The 21,634-nt window shown below is 43.7% G+C and overlaps 1 protein-coding gene across 5 annotated transcripts in view; it reads left to right on the forward strand.

The window, feature by feature from the left end:
• The window catches only part of WDR49 (WD repeat domain 49), a 72,173-nt gene that overhangs the window by 7,774 nt on the left and 42,765 nt on the right, over window positions 1–21,634 (forward strand). For all 5 annotated transcript variants that reach the window (XM_043522815.1, XM_043522818.1, XM_043522817.1 and 2 more), the window contains 3 exons: window positions 12,113–12,553; window positions 14,594–14,770; window positions 16,128–16,302. In XM_043522815.1, coding sequence (XP_043378750.1) covers window positions 12,113–12,553; window positions 14,594–14,770; window positions 16,128–16,302 — 793 coding nt within the window. The remainder of the gene's footprint in view (window positions 1–12,112; window positions 12,554–14,593; window positions 14,771–16,127; window positions 16,303–21,634) is intronic.

Raw genomic sequence — 21,634 nt, forward strand, 5'->3', positions numbered from 1 at the left:
AACTTTTTCATTTTTGAAAAATAAAAAGGTAATTTTGCAATATTGGAAAAAAATGTGGACCAGCTCCATTTGCCCCAGATCCTTTACTACTGAAGTCAGTGGGAATTTTGCTGTTGATTTTATTGGAAGTAGGATCAGTCCCTAAATGAATAGTCCTATTGCAGTCAATCACAGAGCCCTGAATAAAATCCCAGTGTTGGTCTAACTCTGCTCCTGTTCAAGGCAATTAGATCATTGATTTCAGTAGCACTAGAGTTAGGCACTTTTTGAAAATCCCACCCTACATGTGTCAATATGCAATACTCAGATCAAGATGGGCATTGTCGTGCACTGTTCCCTCTAAGCTGTGCGCGTGTGCCCGCACACACAGATCCTATACCCCCGCACACATGGCGAAACACCGCGCGCACAAAAATTTGCACAGAAGCACAATTTGCACAGCAGAAATTTTTTGCACACCTGGCCTGTCAATAATTAGAGGGAACATTGTTGTCACGGCATTTTTTAAAAAATGCCAGACCGCAAATACTTGGATATAAAAACACTAAGATCACCTGCTGAATGCCTAGCACAAGTGGTTCATTTCTCCCCCCCCCACACTCCCTTTCTTGTGAGAAAAATTAAAGCTCTGTTCTTGACAGTGTCAGCAAATCAGTGTCGTATCACAGGATTTATTTCCTATTTTAAAGTAGTTCAGTGAAGTCAAATCAGATACCATCATGTGTGAGACAATTGGAAATGACAGTAGTAGATTGCCAAGTATAATTTTTGTTGACGCAGTGGGCTGTTAGAATTTATAACTGATGTTAACATTAAAATGTAATTGCTGGGATGGATACTTAGGAGAGAACATGCATTTAATACAGATCTTTAAGAACACGGGTCATATGCTTTTTTATTAAATGCGCATGTATGCTCTGCACTGCAATACTTCTAGATATGTGCACCATAAAGTTCGTGCCAATGATCCCTCCCAGATTATTATTTAAAAAAAAAAAGACCTATTTGTACCGGAGAATGACTGTCCCCGGTAGTTCCTAAGGTTTCCCAGCACATTAGCCACATTCTGAACATTAATATCAATAGGTGCTGAAACACTTGCAGAGAGGAAGAATAGATAGCCTTGTGGTTAAGGCACTGAGCTGGGACTCATAAAATCTGGGTTTTCTGCCATAAAAGTCCTGCATAACATTGAATAAATAACAATCTCTGTGTGCCTCAGTTCCCCATCCATGCAATAGGAGCGAACAATGCTTCCTTCCTCCCTCTCTTTAGACTGTCAGGCCATGGTTCCCAAGCTTTTTGCTGCCATGACCCTATTTTAATGCATTATTTCCTCCTGAGATCCCAGACAGAGCGGAGGGTGCCATTTTGAATAGCAAAATGGCATGCTCCACAGTGTGACCTCACATGCATCATACATGTGAGGTCACGCTATGAGGAGCAAAATGGCATCCTCCACACACTAGAGATTGCCACGACGCCATCTGCTGATGGCGTGAGCCCATTTGGAGTTGCAACCCACAGTTTGGGAACCACTGCTGAAAGTTCTTTGGTGCAAGGGCTGCCTCCTACTGTGTATTTTGTACAATGCCCAGCACGATGTGGCTCTGATGTCAGTCAGGGTTTGTAGGCACTGCCACAATAAAATATATTAATAAAACTTCCTTTCCCAGGAAATGCACACAGGCAGGATTTTATAGGTGCCATAAAGATAAGACTTTGAGGGCCAATGAGCCTGCTACACTTTTAAATTGACAGCGCTGAACAAAAGTCTTTAACATGATCAATATCATTGGTAACTTCCACAAAGGTAAATAATTTGCAGCACGGGAAACATTCAAAAACTGTGTGGTGCCACGTATCTATATAGCAGTTAGCAGTATGACAAAGAACTTGTTTCATCTGGAGATCTGAAACAGGCTCCTGTATGGACTATGCTGTCAGAAGAAGTCAGTGAAGCAACTAATGAGAAGAGGATATAGGCCAAATCTGCAAAAATTTTACATCTGATGGGTGAGATTCTGTGTTGTGCCGGTAAGGGGATGGGGAGGGGGCAGCACAGAACTTGTAGTCAAGGGGAAGGAGGAGGCTAAGGTGGCTTTAAATCTTCCTGATCTGGGTGTGCTCTGGGGCTGCTGGTATATTTCTGCCCTAGCGGACTAAGTTACAGCAGTGTGCTCTATGAACTGCAAAGCTACCTGTAATGTCCTCAGTGCTGTGTGCTGCAGCCTTACCTGGACACAACCCTCCCATCCCCATCCCCATCCCCACCCCTGGCATGCCTGTCTAGCTCTCAGCCTGGTTTCTGAAGGGGTCCTCGAGAGGCAGCCTTATAAATGGCTTCCACAGTGCTTGCACCAGGGGAATCCCCACACAGCTGGCAGCAGCAAATTCACAGGTCTATGATGTAGCCATGGTGGCCTGAAGAATGGACTTTCATCTCGAACAGTCCCTTGCAAGTCTTCTTCCTTTGGCAAGAGTCAGCATGGGAGGGTGTGACAGACTGACACTTTCCTGAAATAGCCTGACTGAACTTTACGGAGTTAAGTTAAACCTTACTGAATTTATTTTAATATCTTTAGGGTCCACTGTATTAAAAATGCAATTGGGTATGTGGTAGTGCGTGAATACACCTTCTCTAGGAGACAGACTAATACAATCTGTGGAACTTCAATGGGCTTTTTGGAACAATACCCAGGAGGTGGATTTCCTCGGAGGTACCAGGGGTAAGAGACATGCAAATGGCCCACTTCGACTCACCCTTTTGAAGCTATTCTCTGGAGAGGAAAACCCATTGTCTACTAATTACCTCTTCCTGGCAACTCCAAATCAAAGACCCCTGAACTGTATCAAGGGTGGACTAAGCATTTAATGAGTATGCTTGTTCTGAACTGAAGCTGTGTTGGACTTGTGACTGCAAAGGAAAGCCCTAGGGTGGGATGTTAATGGACAGCTCCTGCCAGAGCACATGTAACAGTTGGGTGATGTCTGGCAAGCTTGTGTAGGTTCTTCTATTGTTTTTAATGTTTTCCATGTAGTGCTTTTACCTTAAGAGTAAAATAGGCTTGCATAGAAAGAGCTGTGGGGTGACCATAACTGTGGACAGTCACACTGTTAACCATCTCTGAAGAGAAAGCAAGCAGGCATGCTTGGGCAGCCTGTCTCTGCTGGGATTAATACATGGAAGACAGGGAATTGTGCAGCCTCGGAATGCCCTGATCAGAAAGGAGAGAGATGTGGATCTTCACCCAAGAAAGGCAATGGCTGGAGTGCTGGAAGCCTGAGAGTGGGTACCCTTGCTCGATCACTGAGGTGAGATACAGATGCAGTTGCTCTGAACTGACAGAGGGTTTAGGCTTCTTAAATCCCTCAGAATTGCATCTTCCAATCTCATTTGTAGTCAGCCTCATTCTCTCATTCTCATTCCTTCAGCCTAAGCTCTCTAAACCTTTAAAAGCGTACCTTGAGCATGTTGGAGATCACCCCACCATTTGCAGTCATCTTGTTCTCAACTGCTGCAAGACTGCAACTTGCTGGGATCATCCAAATATCTCCTTATTTGTGACAAAATCAAACCAACTGCTGTTAAAAATACACTGTAACTTTTGACACCTATTTTAAAAAAACTTTAAAAAACCTGTTTAGTTTCCTCTCCTCAGATGTTAATGGCCATGTTTCTGCTCCAAATAACAGAGATATCATCACTACTGCATTTATCATTCTTATCTTAGTTGTCACACAGCATCCTGCCACCTAGACAGAGGCCCTGAAGATGCTGAAATGCCATCGATGCAAAACCTATCTGGTGTGTGACTTCTTCGGCTATAGAACCTTCCAATGTCAACCAATTGCACAGATAGATAAAACTATTCACCTATAGTTCCCCAGATTCTCCTTCTTCCCTTTTTTAAAGATGGGCCCTATATTTGCCTTTTTCCAAACGTCTGGGACCTCCCTCCATCACCACAAGTTTTCAAAGATAATAGCCAATGGTTCTACAATCACATCAGCCAACTCCCTCAGCACCCTTGGACGCATTGCATCTGGCCCCATGGACTTGTGCATGTCCAGCTTTTCTAAATAGTCCTTAATCTGTTCTTTCACCACAGAGGGCTGCTCACCTCCTCCCCATACTGTGATGCCCAGTGCAGCAGCCTGGGAACTGACCTGGTCTGTGAAGACCGAGGCAAAAAAAGCATTGAGTACTTCAGCTTTTTCCACATCATCTGTCACTAGGTTGCATCCCCCATTCAGTAAGGGTCCCACACTTCCCCTGACCACCTTTGTGTTGCTAACATACCTGTAGAAACCCTTCTTGTTACCCTTCATATCCCTTGCTAGCTGCAACTCAAATTGTGCTTTGGCCTTCCTGATTACACCCCTGCATGCTCGAGCAATATTTTTATACTCCTCCCATGTCATCTGTCCAAGTTTCCACTTCTTGTAAGCTTCTTTTTTTTTTTGTTTAAGCTCACCAAAGATTTCTGTGGTCTCTGGTTGCCTGCCTTATTTGCTATTCTTTCTGCACATCAGGATGGTTTGTTCCTGCACCCTCAATAAAGCTTCTTTAAAATACAGCGAGCTCTCCTGGATTCCTTTCCCCCTCATATTAGCCTCGCAGGGGATCCTGCCTATCAGTTCCCTGAGGGAGTCAAAGTCTCTTTTCTGAAGTCCAGGGTCTGTATTCTGCTGCTCTCCTTTCTTCCTTTTGTCAGGATCCTGAACTCAACCATCTCATGGTCACTGCTGCCCAGATTGCCACCCACTTCTACTTCCCGTACCAATTCTTCCCTGTTTGTGAGCAGCAGATCAAGTGGAGCATGGCCGATAGCTGGTTCCTCCAGCACTTGCACTAGGAAGTTGTCCCCAGCACTCTCCAAAAACTTCCTGGATTGTCGTACAGTGCTGTATTGCTCTCCCAGCGGATGTCAGGATGATTGAAGTTCTCCATGAGAACCAGGGCCTGTGCTCCGGAAACTTCTGTTAAGTCAAGTTAAGGAAAATGGTCTTTTCCTGCAATTACATTCTTCTTCAGGTGCTTGCTTATGTCCATTCCACTCCATGGACAGGGAGGCCATTTGCTTGTTAGACTTCTGTGTGAAACACTCCATCCACCTTGAAGCTTCCCACTTCCTGGGAGCCCAGAACGCTCTGGCAGATCACCTCATCAGGTCTTTCTCTTCTCACCACAAGTGGTCCCTTCATTCAGAAGTGACCAGATCATCTTCCAGAGGTGGGGTTTCCCCTTGTAGACCTGTTCGCAACCAAGCGGAACAAGAAATGTCAGCAGTTTTGCTTTCTACGCAGTCACAGCAGGCTCTCTCTCAGATGCCTTCTTACTACCATGGACATAGCTCCTGTTCTATGTATTTCTGCCCATTCCTCTGGTGCACAAGGTCCTTCTGAAAGTCAAGCAGGACAAAGCAAAGGTTATTCTTATAGCCCTCGCATAGCTGTGACAACGATGGTTCGGCATGCTGCTGGATCTTCCAGTAGCAACCCCGCTGCTGCTCCCACCCCTCCTGGACCTGACTTCGCAAGATCATGGCTGCTTGCTCCACCCGAACCTCAGGGCCGTCCCCCTGACCATATGGAAGCTCCATGGTTGAACCTGGTGGAGCAGACATGTTCAGAACAAATCTGCCAGGCCTTGCTAGGTAGTAGGAAACGGTCCACTAGAGTGACTTACCTAGCCAAATGGGAGCGTTTTTCTGTGTGGCCTCTCACAAACTTGGTCACCCCTCCAGTTGGTGTTGGAATACCTGCTCCATCTGAAACAACAGGGCCTAGCCATTTCATCGATCAAGGTGCATCTGGCAGCAATCTCAGCCTTCCACCCTCCAATGGATGGTAGGTCGGTCTTCTCACATGAAAAGTCCATTCCCTTTCTCAAGGGATTAGAGAGACTTTACCCTCAAATTCACAAACCTATCCCACCTTGGGACCTAAACCTGGTCCTCTCAAGACTCATGGGCCCTCCCTTTAAGCCAGTGGCATTGTGCCCTCTGTTGTCTCTCTCCTGGAAGGTTGGCTGCCTAGTAGCGAATACTTCAGCCAGGAGGGTCTCAGAAATCAGAGCCCTTCTGTCAGATCCTCCCATATACAGTGTTCTTTAAGGACAAGGTTCAACTGCCCCTTTCGTCCCCCCCCCCATGTTCCACTTAAAGGTGGTCTAGTAGTATCATAGTAATCAGGCTATTTTCCTACCCATTTTCTTCCCAAAACTGCACAAGCATGCAGAGGAGCAGAGTCTCCACATGCTGGACCCGCCCTGGTCTTCCACACTGAGAGAACCAAGCTAGTCTGTAAATCCATGCAGCTCTTTGGGGGAGTAGCAGACAGGATGAAAGGCCTACTGGTTTCAGCCCAGAGAATTTCATCCTGGATCACTTTCTGCATTTGTATGTGCTTTGAGAAGGCGGTGTCCCACCTCTTGCCATCTTGAAAGCCCAATCGATGGAAGCTCAGGCTTGGCTCTGGCGGGGCTTCTGGTGTAAGGGGCGGGGCTGAGGGCTAGCCTCCCCCAGCTGGCGGTTCACACGCCGCCCATGCTTCAAAGACTATGTTATCCCAGACTCTTAGGCAGAAAACCATCCAGAAAATAATATAATTGAAATTTTAATAAACAAGTGAAACCACTGATGTGGGATGGAAAAAAACAAACCCCTCCAACCTTCCATTAACCTGCAGTCTAGTTACATGCTGTCTGCCTCCTTACAATCTTTCATTAACATACCATGTTCAGTGGATGGTGAAAATAGTGGAGGAGTAAGATAGACTGGTGCATCTGTTCTGGAGCAACATATCAATCTACTTGAGAGGCTGTTCACAGTAGCTTGCAGTGATTCTGCTGTACATTTTCATTAAAAATATATTTAGTAGTTGAATCAAATTGACCAGAGAAGCACAGAATCAAAAGATGGGGGAAAATAAAAGGAAGGTATATCAATAGAGGGAGTACAGAAGAATCCTTCTCACTGGGGCACTTCAGTAGACAATTTATCCTGATTAAGGCTCTGATTCTGGAAACACTTAAGCTCATGTAACTATTCATTTGCTTGAAATTGAGCATGTGCCTATGAGTTTGCAGGACCAGGGCCTAAGAGCTGTGCCTATTAAAAATGAAAAATCTTGAAATAAAAGACTCCAGTGAACCTTTTTTTTTCAAAAAAATCTTTATATTCAATGCTCTTTAAATAAAGCGTGCGTAGCTCTCTCTCTGTACTGCACCTTTAAATTTCTAAGCCGTGTGATTCTCTGCAGGGATGGCTGATATTCTGAGAGTCCTAGGCTAAAAAAGGAGCAAACTCCTTCTCATGTCACATTTTAACATCTCAGTGAATTGAGATCAAATTGGGTAAATACAAAACATATCCCTGGAGATGGCTGTCTCATTTACATGGCAATGTCTTGATGCTGAACACATCACAGTGGGAAAATGTTAAATTAGCTCCTGAATTAATATTACATTAAGATGTAAATATATGATGCTGGGAAATGCAAGATTGGGAATGGGTATAGAACTTTTCATTTCTAAGCTGCTGCTATCAATCCTCCCCAGGTTGAGAGTGTAACCATCTGAGGGATGTTAGGTATTCCAATGAGATTCTCAAGGTGTGTGTGTGCGTGAGGGGGGACTCAGCCCTGTTTCTGATGGACAACTGTTCACCACACAGGGCTGGCCTTACCATAAGGCGAACTGAGGTGGCCGCCTCAGGTGCCAGACTGTGGGGGGTTACCACTAGGACCCAGAATGTAGAAAATTGTGTCTGCTGCTGGTGCATCTGTATACTCAGCTTGAGATGCACAGAGATGGTGGAGTGCTGTGCTGGAGGAAGGAGGGCACAAGAGACATAATAGGCAGGCAGGAGAAAAGGTAAGCGGGAATAACAGAAAGCAGCAGGAGCTGCAGGGAGAGAGAGGACGAGGAGCCTCTTATGTATCTCTCTAGCACCCCCAGGAGCCTAGACTGATTAACACCAGCTTCGCAGGGAGCTGCCTGTTTCTTGCTGCTTCCCTGAACCCACTTGAGGAGAACAGGCAGTCAACTGAAGTAGTAGGAGCCAGTTAGGCCCTTAAGATGCTGATATCTTCCCTCACTAAGGCCCTGCTACCAGCCTGCTTATTTGTCCCCTTCAGTTGAGTGTTGAGAGCCACTGTAGCTGGCACAGAACAGCAGTCATGAGTAAAAGAAGAAAACGCCCCTCTGGGGCAGCATTCAGAAAAAGAAAGAAAGCAAAGGAAGCTTTTCTATCTAAGCAGGAAGGAGCTCTCCTGAGATACATAGACACAAATGTACACGGCGAGCCTTCTGGCCCCAGTGAGGATGTGAGTGGTGAGGAGATGCCTGATCTTCCAGTTAGTCAGAGTGCAGGTGACCTGGCAGCTACTGCAGCATCCATATGTCCATCTCAGATGGATGCAACCATGCACATTCCTGAAGAAAAGTGTAGATCAGAGAAGAGTGTGGTGGAGGTGCAAGAAACAGCTGCTGCTGAGTTTAGTTCCTTAAGTCTAGATGATCCAGGACTGTGGACCCACTTGAGCAGTAGCCTGAGGGACTTCCTTGTACTGCATGGGCCACAGCAAGTGAAAAACTTCATGTTCTCCAAAGAAAATGAAAATAGAAGTTTCCATCCAACACATTACTGGCGTGAAATCCCCAGTGGTGACAAAGTGGAGAGGCCATGGCTTATGTACTCAAAACCCAAAATGCTGCATACTGTTTTTGTTGCAAACTCTTCCAGTCTAATGTTCCAGCCACATTGGGTTCTACAGGAACAAAGGACTGGAAAAATCTGGCTAGAAATCTGGCATGCCATGAGAAGCCAGGATATCACCAGAGAGCATTCCATAGGTGGAAAGAGTTTGAGATGAGACTAAGGTTAAAGGCCATCATAGATGATCAGCATCAAGAGAAGATTGCATCAGAGTCTTTTTACTGGCAAAATGTTCTGAAAAGGCTCGTTGCCACTGTGAGAATGCTTGCTACCCAAAACCTAGCACTGCATGGCACTTCAGATCAGCTGTATGTGTCAAACAATGGAAACTTCCTTAAAATTATGGAGCTGATGGCTGAGTTTGATGCTGTACTCCAGGAGCATCTAAGAAGAGTCACCACCCAAGAAATGTACACACACCACTACCTTGGAAAAACCATTCAAAATGAGATCATACAGTTACTGGCAACAAAAGTCAAACAGAAGATTGCGGCAGATCTGAAGTCAGCAAGATATTTCTCTGTTATTCTGGACTGCAAACCTGACATCAGCCATACGGAACAAATTACTTTAATGGTGCGTTTTTCACAGAACCTAGTGAAAATGTTCCTGCAATGGTGACTGTCAGAGAGCATTTTCTAGAATTTTCTAGAATTTATTGACATTGATGATACTATAGGAGCTGGTATGACAAACGTGCTTCTTAAAAAGCTGGAAGATATGGGAATTGTGATAGCTGACATGAGAGGTCAGGGCTATGATATTGGTGCCAACATGAGAGGAAAGAACAGAGGAGTGCAGACATGGATCCAAGAGTTAAATCCTTGAGCTTTTTTTGTCCCATGCAGTTCTCATTCATTGAACTTGGGGGTCAGTGATGCAGCATCAGCTTCTAGTGAGGCTGCTGGATTTTTTAATGTAATTCCAAGCATCTATGTATTTTTCTCTGCATCACCTCATCGATGGAAATTTTGAAGCAACATCTGGGAACATCCTCTCTGACACTGAAACCACTGAGTTCCACATGATGGGAAAGTTGAGTGGAGGCGATAAAGCCTATCAAACACCAAACTGGGAAGATAGATGATGCCATAGTTGCCATTATGGAGGATAATGGTATGACGGGAACTGTTTGTAGGAGAACAGTGGAATCACCAGAAACATACATAATTTCAAATTTCTGTGTGGCTTAGTGTTGTGGCATGACATACTGTTTGAAATAAATGTTGTAAGCAAGAGACTCCAAGGTGTTGACCTTCATATATCTGGAGCAATGGAACAAATGGACAAAGCAAAGTCATACCTATAGTCTTACCGGTCAGATGAGGGATTTCAAAACGTTCTGAAGAGTGCACAGAAGTTGGCAGAGGAACTTCACACTGAAGCTATTTTCCCACCCATTCAAAAATACAAGAATCACCGAAGAAGATGACATTTTGATTACGAGGCATGGGATAATCCCATAAGAGACCCCAAACAACAATTCAAAGTGGAATTTTTTTAACCAGGTGCTAGATTATGCAATACAGTCAGCTGAAGAATGTTTCATGCAGCTCAAGGAACAGCAGTATATTTGGGATGTTGTATGATATTCCAAAATGCCTCACTATACCTGAAGAAGACCTACACCAGCAATGAAGGGCACTAGAGACAGTGTTGACACATGATGACATGCGTGATATTGATGCGAGTGATTTAGGCGATGAACTGAAAGCCCTTTCAAGATACATTTCAGCAGGATCAACTCCAAAGGCTGTTCTGGAATATATGTGCACAGATAAGATGACCACTGTCTTTCCAAATGCTTTTGTTGCTCTGCTCATACTTCTAACACTTCCTGTAACAGTTGCCAGTGGAGAACGCAACTTCTCCACGCTGAAGTTAATAAAAACACATCTATGCTCCACAATGACACAGGAGCGGCTGGTCGGCCTTGCAACCATCTCAGCAGAGCATGCGCTGGTCCAGACTGTTGACCTTCAGCAGGAAGCAGTTCAAATCTTTGCAACCAAGAAGGCATGGAAAGCACCACTTTGATTATTCAAACCAATAAAAATGCCAGTGTTTACTATGCAGACAAGAAAAGTTACATTTGCTGTTCAGGAGTTTGAAAGTTAAGTGTTACTTAAAATTTTTGAACAAGGCATTTTAAGTTGTTAGTTCTCCTTTATTGGGGTAGGTAGCAGAGCAGTACCAAGAGAGGAGTAGAACAGGGAGAAGGCAGAACTGAGACTTCTCAAAGTTTTGGCCCAAGCAAGGGGACATGGGGGCATCATTTGAGCTCCCTGCCTCAGGTGCCAAAATGTTGTGGGCTGGCCCTGTCACCACATCACCGTTGCAAAGGTGCTGGTCATCCGGAACTCCTACTGCCCTCACTGTGGGCACGGTGCAGCACTTTTGAAAATCAGGCCACAAAAGTGGAGATCCCTGTTCTCCTACACAAAAGTGAAATAAAAGTTCCTGTGTCAATACAAGATAATTTGCATTCTAGGATAGAGTGTCATTGATGTGAGACATGGAAAAACAAGATAGGTAACAAAGAAATGCTAATGGGATGCAAATAGGAGAAATAATTAAACCTGATTTTCCACAAAGTAACGAATTTACTTTTTTTTTCCATTTCTTTCATCTTTTTTACTTAATATAAAAAAGGATGCGTCAGCATCTGATAGTTTTTTCAGTAACTAATTGCAATAGTGAGCTTGCATGAGGTATTGCGTTCAGAGCCTTTTTAAAAAAAAATGTAAGTACACTTAATTTGATGGCATGAGCAAATGAATGGACTCAGAAAAAATTTGCAGAGTTGACTGAATGGCTCAGGAGATTAGTAATAAGATGCAGAGCCTTCCAGCCAAGTTCACCAGGTCAAATCCAGCCCAGTGACTAAAAATCACTACCATCTGACAGCTATTCAATAGTCCGTATGAGAAGAGGTTTTGGTCACAGGTGTCCACAGTTTAAAATAAAATGCACCATTGCAACTTTGTTATCAATCTCAGCAGAATTTTTTTTTGGGGGAGGTGATGACTGATAGGTGATATTCATCCCTGTGCAGAGAGCCACAAGGGTTAAGTGGTGCATGTGGCCTTTTGTTTGGTCCTCTGCACAAAGCAAAATTTTATCCTGGCTGTCTAGAGAACTTTGACTCCAGGGCTGTCAATCTGGTGTGTTATACAGATATTTCATTGTTAAAATATCTACATGACCCTCTTGAGAAGGGACAGACTCCTTTGATTAGGTTTTGTAAAATAGTTCATTATTACAAACTGAATGTGCCTTTAGATACCACGAGTAAGAGTACCACTTGGTCTGTGGCAGATCCATGTTTATGCTTGTTAGCAAGGGGGCACCAGTGCAACTACTGTTGTCTCACTCTGTCCTTTTTGAAGTCTCCAGGTTTAAATGGAAGAGTGGTCATGACTAGAGAAGAGTTCACAGAGCAGATGTGTGCAGTGATCAGACCAAGTACTAAAGAAGAATTTGGTGAGATGTTTGATAAGATAGATTTGACCCGAGATGGTATCATTGACTGGGACAAAGTGACCTCTTTCATGCTCTTAGACCTTAATGAGAAGGATGAACGAACGAGATCATCAGTCATTCCCCAGTGGAAGAATCTCCGACTTCTTTCACCCATCCACAAAGATATTATTCAAAAAGTAACTTTTTTGAAAGGCTCCAGCTGTTACCTGACTGTAAGTAGAAATGGATTGCTGGGAGTCTGGGGAGAAAACTTAAAGCTACAGAGAACTCTGCAGATTACTACAGAAGCTGTCAAACTGAAAGATCTCTGGGTGACAACACTGGTCTCGCTAGCAAATGTAAACAAGGTATAAACCCCCCTTTTTAAAAAGTCTGTTAGTACTTGTAAAATATCAAATTGATAACCGCTGAAGTTCTCTGGTTATTCGCCAGACCGGTACAGCATGAGGAACGATGAAGACTATTGAACTTTTGCCAGGTGGTGAATGTCAGCCAAAAGTGCTGGGTTCAAGTCTGTAGAATCCCTCTTGGCAAATAAGTAAACCAGCACCCAGAAACCAGGGGAAACTAAATGCACCTCCCTGGGTGCCTTTAAGAGGCAGAACTTCCACACATTCAAACACTTAGACTGTGCAGAAACAAGGACATCTTTATTAAGGGAAAGGCACACAGTCATAAGCTTGGGAAAACATACCAACAAAACAGATGTGTAGATAAGGAGTAAAATATCCACCCCTTCCAGTAGCTTTGACAGTAACTCTGGGTAACTCCCTTGCCACCCAGCTTACACAGTTAAATAAGGAAGTTCCCACTCATGTCATTAGGTCCTGGGGTATCTTCTGTGACCTTCAGAGAGTCAGACACCCCCTCTTTTAAATCTTATTCCAGTCCCATTCACTCTTATGGCCCACACCAAAACTGCCATCCTTAGGTCAAGGAGAGTTTGAAAGGGCTCCCTTTATAGGGCCTTAGATCAGCTAGAAAGGGCACTGTTCAAAAACAGTAGTATTCCCTCCCCATATCTACACCTTGCTGAGAGTTGAACGTGCTTCCTTGTTGCTTTCAACCCATGTTATCCCAAAAACTGAGACACCATAACTGAGTCCTGGTCTATACTACAAACTTATTTTGGTGTAACTACATCATTCAGGGGTATGGAAAATCCACACTCCTGAGCAGTGACACTAGCCAAACTCCTGGTGTAGACAGAGCTTTGCTGATGGGAGGGCTTCTCCCCTTAACATAGCAATTGCCTCTTGGGGAGGCGGAGTACCTATGCTAATAGGAGAAGCTCTCCTGTCAGCACAGATAGCTTCTTTGCTAAGTGCTAGAGTGGCGCAGCTGAACTGCTGCAGTGCTGTAAGTGTAGACAAGCCATATATCCCTGAACACTAACAATGGACTAGCCACATACTTTACATTAAATGAAGCTCCATATGGTTACTTTGTCTAAGAATGATATCCCCTAATAAAGCTTAGCAACATTTGTAAAGTCAGGTGTTAAGAGGATAGCAGCTTCAATGCTCAGGTACCAGTAGGATCTGTAAGAGTTTGAAAGTCAGTCACTGGATTTGCATGCGGTACATTCAGATGTGTTTTAACTAGTTACCGTATCTTTACTAGGGCTGGATGAACAATTTACACTTTTCAGAGAAATTGTAACCTTTTGTTCAGTTCCTAAATTGTCAGAACACATTGCAACTTTCTCACTTTTAATCTTTAGTCAAAATGATACATTAGATCATATTTGCAAACAAACCTTGGTTCATAGTTCATTTGCTCAGTTTGTTGCAAGTATTTGATATTAAAAAAATTGAAGCTGTTTTGATTGGACACATCGGTCACTTGATGGGGGCAGATCCCCTGCTACATTCAGCTCCCACTGGTACAACATAATGTTCTCTCAAGGAGCCAGTTATGGCTCCCTGATTCTGTGCCTTGGTCTAAGCACAGGTTAGCACAGGGATATAGGGACCTTATACTGGCTGGGAATAGCCTGAACACAGAGTTTTACTGAGAGGAAGTTTCCAGACTTTTGAATTTTCCCTATCATGGTACATTTTTGCTACCTGCCCTGGCTGGATGAGAGTAACTCTTAGCATCATGTTTGCATAATCTTAATACTTACAATTTTGAATTTAAAGTTCAATTTTGGAATGAACATTCCTGCCAGCCAGTTTGATTGCTAGAATGCTGAAAGGGAACCTAAAGGAGTTTTAAATGTAGGCTGTAATATTCCAGAAAATAATTGGAGACTCTTTGTTGCAAATTTGTCTTCCTATAATTTTGACCAGTTCATTAAAGATTATATATGTTCTATGTTAAAGGATATTTTAACTGCTTAATCTAGCAATTTTGTTCTACCCCTCCCCATCTCCTTCCTCCAGATAGCTATTGCTTTTACGAACAAAGAAATCTGCTTCTATGATCTGAATTCCAAGCAAGGATTGTCTTGTCAGTACAGGCTGCATGGCCTCCAGGGAACAGTGATATGTATGGACTATTGGTATAACCCTCATGATGGAAATGAAGCTATTCTAACATTGGGGGATGTCTCTGGACAGGCAAGTATGGTATAAACAAGACTAAAAGGTTGGCACAGAGAGTTCCCTATTTCTCAGCAGATAATTGCCATTAGTGGCTGAATCATATAATTGTATCATCGTTATACTTTGTCGGATAGTTATGCCATTTTCACCCTGGATTTGTTTGAGTAGTAACAGCAGTCTAACAAGGTAGTGACTGATAAAATCAGAAAGCCGGCCCATTCTCGAATAAAACACTAAAGTGAATGACAGTATTAAAAAAAAAATCCAAGTAGCACACACTGATACTATGCATAGTATTACATATGAAAAGGCAGAATACAGATTATAGCTATGTTACAAAATCATAGTGGTCACAGATAAAAAAGACCTCTCAGGGCATTTAGGCTACCTCCTGCCAGTGTAGAATTATTCCTTACAGTGCATTTTCTACAATTTTGTCCAGCAATGTGATTCCTACCTCCTAGCTTGAAAGATTGAAGCCACAGTTTCACTATTAAGGAGCTTCTCCTACTATTCAGAATAAATTGTTTCAGTTGCATCCCATTACTCAGTCATACACCTTATACTGCACTAAACAATCTGTTTCCAGATTACTCCTGTCAATTACTTTTAGATTTGTCACCCCCTTATTTGTCACATAGCCAAACTATACAGATTTAGCTCTTTTAATCTCTGCTCGTAAGGAAATCCCTGAAGCCTTATTAAAGAAGATAACCATAGCAATGATACTGAAACTCTAATATCTGAAAGTTATGAATTTATAATAAGGTAGAGAGTTTGTGCTGTATTCAGTTTAGCTACCTTGCTATCAGCAGGGATGGATATCACTTTGTACAAAACCCCAGTTTGAGCAGCCTCAGTCAGCCCTTGACTTAGTCAACAGTGGCTTAAATCACATCAACTGGAGGAAAAAAAGGCACAGTCCGTAAACATAATATAAACTAGTCAAATAACACTTTATCCTCAGGGCTTCTACTTCTATCTTCCTCCCTTGTACTTCCAAATGGTTTTAAGTCTTTCAGAGGCAGGTTCTGATTACCAGGCGGTTGGCCTTTTCTTGCAGGATTGTCAAACCTGAGAAGGGGTCTGTTAAGCCAATTGGCTGGCAGAAAATTGTTATCCTGTGTAGTCCCATCTACACCCCCTCTTCCCCCCCTGGCCTTTATACTTGGGTTTGCCCTTATTAACTACATCCAGTGGGGGCTTGTTCCTCCGTAATTGACATTTCTCCTAGATGAGCAGGTGTGGGGTTGCATTTGCTGTCTGCAGGCAGAGAATGTTCTTAATCTCTTCCTGCCTGCATTTGGTATGGGGTCTGTAGATCACCCCCCTTTTTTTTTTGTTAAATAAAAGTTCTTTCTTTCTTTCTCAGGTTCAAGCCATTTCCTTTACCACTGCTCTGATCTCTTTGTTTGAACGACCTGCTAGCTCCCCTGAAGGTGAAGAAGCAACTGTGACCATTAATTGGCAGGAGCTGGTCTCTGGGTATCACAAATGCTGCTATATGTTAAAGCACAAACTTCATTATAAAGATTGGGTCAAGCAAGGTACTGAACAACAATGAAAGCTTAAAAAAATCCCATGCTGTAATTATATTCGTTACTAAAAGCTGAACTTGTGTTTAGAAGCCATTGCTAATTGCATGTCTAGGGAAACTGGTACTGTATCTATAGTAATGAGTATCACTCATGCCGAGAGAATTATTTTTCCCTTGAAGGCTTTCTGCTGTACACAGTTCATCTTTGCACCTGAACTCTCATGATGAGCGGAGGGAAGCAGTTGTGGTTACCAGTATCTGTGTAACTGCAGCCTGGTTCTCTTCATAATAACTATTATTTTCATGTCAAGAGGTTTGTGATGGTGTACACAGGCCTATTGGTGCCCCTTGGAAAGGATCCTGAAGTCCTGCCCCAATAGTGTCTCTGGCCAGGCCTTGCAAAATAGTAAACAGCATGAGGCACTGGGGATTAATTTCTGGGCAGGTTCAGAGACAGCACAGGGCGGTGTTACCAGCTAATTTGCTAATTAGGTACAGTAGAGACCATTTTGGCTAAGCTCCTTAAAAGACAGGAGATAATGACATACAGGAGACCAAAAGCCAGGGCAGGGAGTTCTGTGGGAAACATAGGAGGTGCCTTATATGGTGTATGCATTTTGCATGTTTTGAGTTTATGTGGAAAACTACCTGAATTGTATGGTTAAAGACTTTTGTCAACTTGGGGTGCAGTGTGATCCTGGTCCCACTGAAGTCTGTGTCAGTGCTCCCATTGACTTTAATGGAGCTAGCATATCATGTTTGTTGTTAGTTGGGGATAAACTAGAACATCCCAACTCAGAGAGCATGAGGTGTGCTCAAACCTGTGAATTTCTTCTTTTAAAATTCTGCCTTAGTCCTGTTATAGCTTGGTGCTAGGAGTAGGATATTGGACACCCTCTGGACAAGAGAGAGGTATCATCAAATAACTAGTACAATAGCAGCAAGTAGTGCAACAACATTAGTGGTTCTAGGAGCTGCTGCTTTAGAGGTTCACCACCCTGCCCCAATAGGGCTCTGGAAGATTACTTGGCCAAAGACCATGAGGGTCTATAGGTGACAGTATTGGGCTGAATGGGGGGTATCCTCTGTGACTTGCTGGTACAATTCTGGTCAGACCTGTTCCTCCTGAATCCCTACCACAGCTGGGAGCCTGAAGGATGGATTGGGCCTCTTATTCGTTCCAGCTCAAGACTCACCCAGTTGGAGATCTATTGGACTCCACTGCACTGGAACAACAAGATGGACATTCTGACATAAATGAGCATAACTCTGGTACTATGGAAGAAGTAGCTTGTATAATAGAACACTATGTCCCAACCAACTGGCTTAACAGGCCCCTTCTCAGGTTTGACAATCCTTCAAGAAGAGGCCAAGCACCTGGTAATCTGAGGAATCACTGGAGTTGTCAGGGGCGTGGCTTCCAGGTGGGTGCCTGGAATCTTCACGGAGATAGTCCCAAGGAATCGCTGGCTATGGTTTCTCTACGGGATCAGACCATGGGGTGAAAGGCATCTGACTAAGTAATTTATTTTTGATGTGTGGAACCAAGGCAGGTTAGCTGGGGTTTCCTCTAGGAGGCATAGAAATAATAAATATGAGGCCAAAGATCCTTGCAAATATAGCTGCTCACTTCTCCTTCTCCTTGTGAGATTTTGATTTGCCCCTTTCTGTAGATCAAACAGCTGAATGTTTGTATTCATGCACACCAGGCCTCTGTTCATTCCTGAGCAGCTATATGGACCAGACTGTGCAAACCCAGGGAGGTGCATGGGGGCTGCAGCTGTCTATGTGCCTGTGCAGGAGCTGAAAGGATGGAGGGAGTGGGCAGCTCCTTTGCACTTTTCCCCCAGGGACTCTCCCATGGATCTGTCTGTGAGTAATAAAGCACAGTCGTTATGTCTGGCTCTGGTACCAACCCTAAGAAAAGCCAGCATTTTCATTACTTCAAATCAGCTCAGTCATTTCACATTAACATGCAAGCATTTCAAAGTGTGTCTTTAAAAATCTAGTAGCCCAAAACACTGTTTACCCCTAGATGACCCTGTTAGCTGCTGGGACTAGTAGGTGCGCATAGACACCAACTTCTCCTGGTGCCGGTGGATGCTCGACCCCCATTCACCCCTGGCCCCGCCCTGACTCCACCCCTGCCCTGCCCCAATTCCAACCCCTTCCCCAAAGTCCCTGCCCCAACTCTGCCCCCTCCCTCCCCTTTTGGACTCCTTCCCCAAATTCCCGCCCCAACCCCGCCTCTTCCCCTGAGCACGCTGTGTTTACGCTCCTCCCCCTCCCTCCCACAGCTTGTTACACCGCGAGGAGTGCTGGGAGGAGAAGCGGGGACATGGCGCACTCAGGGGAGGAGGCAGAGGTGAGCTGGGGCAGGGCAGGGAGCTTGGCTGCTGTCAATTTTTCCCCGTGGGTGCTCCAGCCCCGGAGCACCCATGGAGCTGGCGCCTATTGGTGCATGCTATGTTCTGTGTGTTTTACTACAGCTCAGTGCTGATTGGAACACATGCTCTCCTGTAAAGCCCTCCCTTTGCTTCTCCTGCATTCAAGGGTGGGGAACAGTTGCAGTCTCTGCACTGAGCAGGTACATTGCTTACTCCAGGCACCCAGCATTGGACATCACTCTAATGGAGCAGGGATGAGGCAGAACCTATTGCCCCACCACTCCTACAACTAGCCAGACAGAGTGGGCTGAGGTGGGGGGGGCGGGAAGCAAGCTGTACAATGTGCACTCTCCCCCTTTGTAGGGTAGACAGTTAGGAACTGTGCCTCCCCCAGGTACAATCCCTTCCTGAGCATCCCTGGGGCAGGTGTGGCTCTGACCTGCTTCCTACTCTGGCCTGTGCCTAACTGCCACAATTGGGCCCGCAGGGAGAGCGAGTGCTTTTTGTTTTTAACTACATAAATTCTGAGAGAAATGTGAAATGTGCTTGTACACTGATCTAAGTAACTGCAAATCAGGCATTTAGGTCTGCTTTTATTGACGTGGGATGCACGAAGCATGAAAGATAGATCAGCGGGGTATTATAACGAATGCCCGTCTGGAGTGCTGCACAAATTCAGCATTTAGGGCAAAGGCAGTAAAATCATACAGCATTCTGATCTAGTTCTAAATGGATCCCATTAAAGGGAGTTTATTGCATTCTGAGCTGTAATATCTCGTTTTCTTACATTGGCAAAGTATGCAGTTTTGCAGTTTGAGACTTAGAACACCTAGTGGTGTCTAGAAGGACTTTTCGCTCTATCCACACACAGAAATGCATCGTGTGAGGGCACAGATCCTGGCACTCCATTAAGGAAACCTATTTATCCAAATGAATGTATGGCATGGATTTCCTGATGTGCTCATCTGGGCCATACATGGGGAGACTACACAGCTGGGAGTGCCCAAAAGTACCTTCCAAAAAAGTGTCCCAAAGCAGCTCAGGCTTCTTATTACTAGCCTGTGTCATCTAGTGCAACTCCCAGCACAAGTAAAGAGCTCCTCTACCCTGTCCTACTGAGTGTTAAATCTATACTACTCTTCAGTATGACCTGCGATGGCATCTGAATGACACCTCCAGGTAATTCTTGGGTTCCTCTTCCTCATCTCTTCTTCATTTCCTGTGCTGAACTATTACGTAGTGCTGCGTTGAACCCAATGTACATGCAGAACTAAATCTTGAGGTGCCTGAGCACCAACAACTCCCATTTTAAGGTGAATAGCTTGCAAAAGCACTTCATAATTCTTCTGGATCAGCTATATGAGATCAATGCAATAAGTAACATTAGTGTTTACTGTTCCATCACCTGACTGACCACTTCTTAGGTCTCTTTGTAATAAACTTGTATTTTCCTTTTTCTGTTGTCAAGCCAGTATGCTTGATCTTGTCCTCACTGACAAACTCCAAATAATTTCTCCTCTTTCTCTTTGTTACAACCCCCAAGGACATACAAACCACCATCAGAAAGATTCTTTGCAACACCTCTTCAAAGCTTCTCATATCTGATGAGTTCAGCCTCTCTTTAAGGTTGCATTTTGGAATCCTTTTTGTAGCCCTTCCTGGAACTACTTTCATTTTACTGAGACCCCTTTATTATTTTGGCATTCAAAATAGCATAATTAGCTGGTTTTAGTTTTGCTACCTAGGCCTACTGAAGTCAATGGAAAGGCTCCCGTTGGCTTATCGGTCTTTGGATCAAGCCCTTACTAAGGCTTATGGGTGAAATTCACTCTTGTGCAGAGGGCTAGCTCAAGGTCAATGCACTACTGAATTCCTATTTTGAGGATTTAAGTGGTGTGTAGGCCTTGCCTTGGGCCTTGCTTAGGGGTGAATTTCACTCTATTTGTTGGTTATCATACAATCCCTGGCTAAACAATTTCAGTTCAAAATTCACCCACTTCCTAACTGCTCCCAATCTATGGTACTTTCCCCTGGATTTTGAGTAGCTCATACAATTCTCTTCAAGCATCAGAATTTTTCATTTCTATTTTTTCTTTTCCAGGAAAAAAAAATCTAAACCCTTCTGGCAGAACCATTCATGGAGCACTGTAATAAAAAATAATTCCATCTTTACAGAAAGGATTTTTCTCTCTTCTCAGATTGGAGATGTATAATTTTGCATTTTGAATGGAGAATATTTCAGATGTGGTATTAAATGACCTTGAAATACTATCAAGGGGAGGTAGCTGGAGGAGGAAATTACACATATTCAAGGGGCTTTTAAATAAGTGAGAAGGCCATTGTTACTAACAAGTGGTTCATATATAGAAGGGGAGATGATAGAATACAAGAAGCCTCAAAACAGTGCAATATGGATAGATTCCAGACATACCTGAGTTACCACAAGGACAAAAGAAGTTAAGGGGTGGGGGGGGGGAGAGAATAGAGGGAATAAATACAAGCTCAACATTTCCAAATGATGTTGGAGCCTTGAGACCATGAATGTGTTAAAGTTGAGAGGAAAGTAACACAAGAAACAGCATAACTTGTAAAGGCAGAGATAGTACCTGAGACCTTGATAAAACACTTTATAGATAGTCAAAGTCATTTAGATGTCCTGTACTCTCTGTCCTTTATTTGTCTACCAAGGCTAAAGTTACAGATTTGGGAGAGAACAGATTGGTAAACTCACAGTACAGGGAAATGGTTTATTCAACGTGTGGGAACTTCAGATAAAAGGCAAATATATATAGGGTTTTTTTTAGTGTTTTTTTTAAAGAAGGGATTTGATCAACTTACATGAAGACTTGAAAGAATAGTGATAAGTTTTCTTAGTCTACTGTCATTCATAAGAAAGGGCTATAGTTCACTGAGAAGGATGCAAATACTGCAGCAAAATGATACTTTCTGAAAATA

This window comes from Chelonia mydas, chromosome 9 (genome assembly GCF_015237465.2).
Source record: "Chelonia mydas isolate rCheMyd1 chromosome 9, rCheMyd1.pri.v2, whole genome shotgun sequence".
Classification (NCBI taxonomy): domain Eukaryota; kingdom Metazoa; phylum Chordata; order Testudines; family Cheloniidae; genus Chelonia; species Chelonia mydas.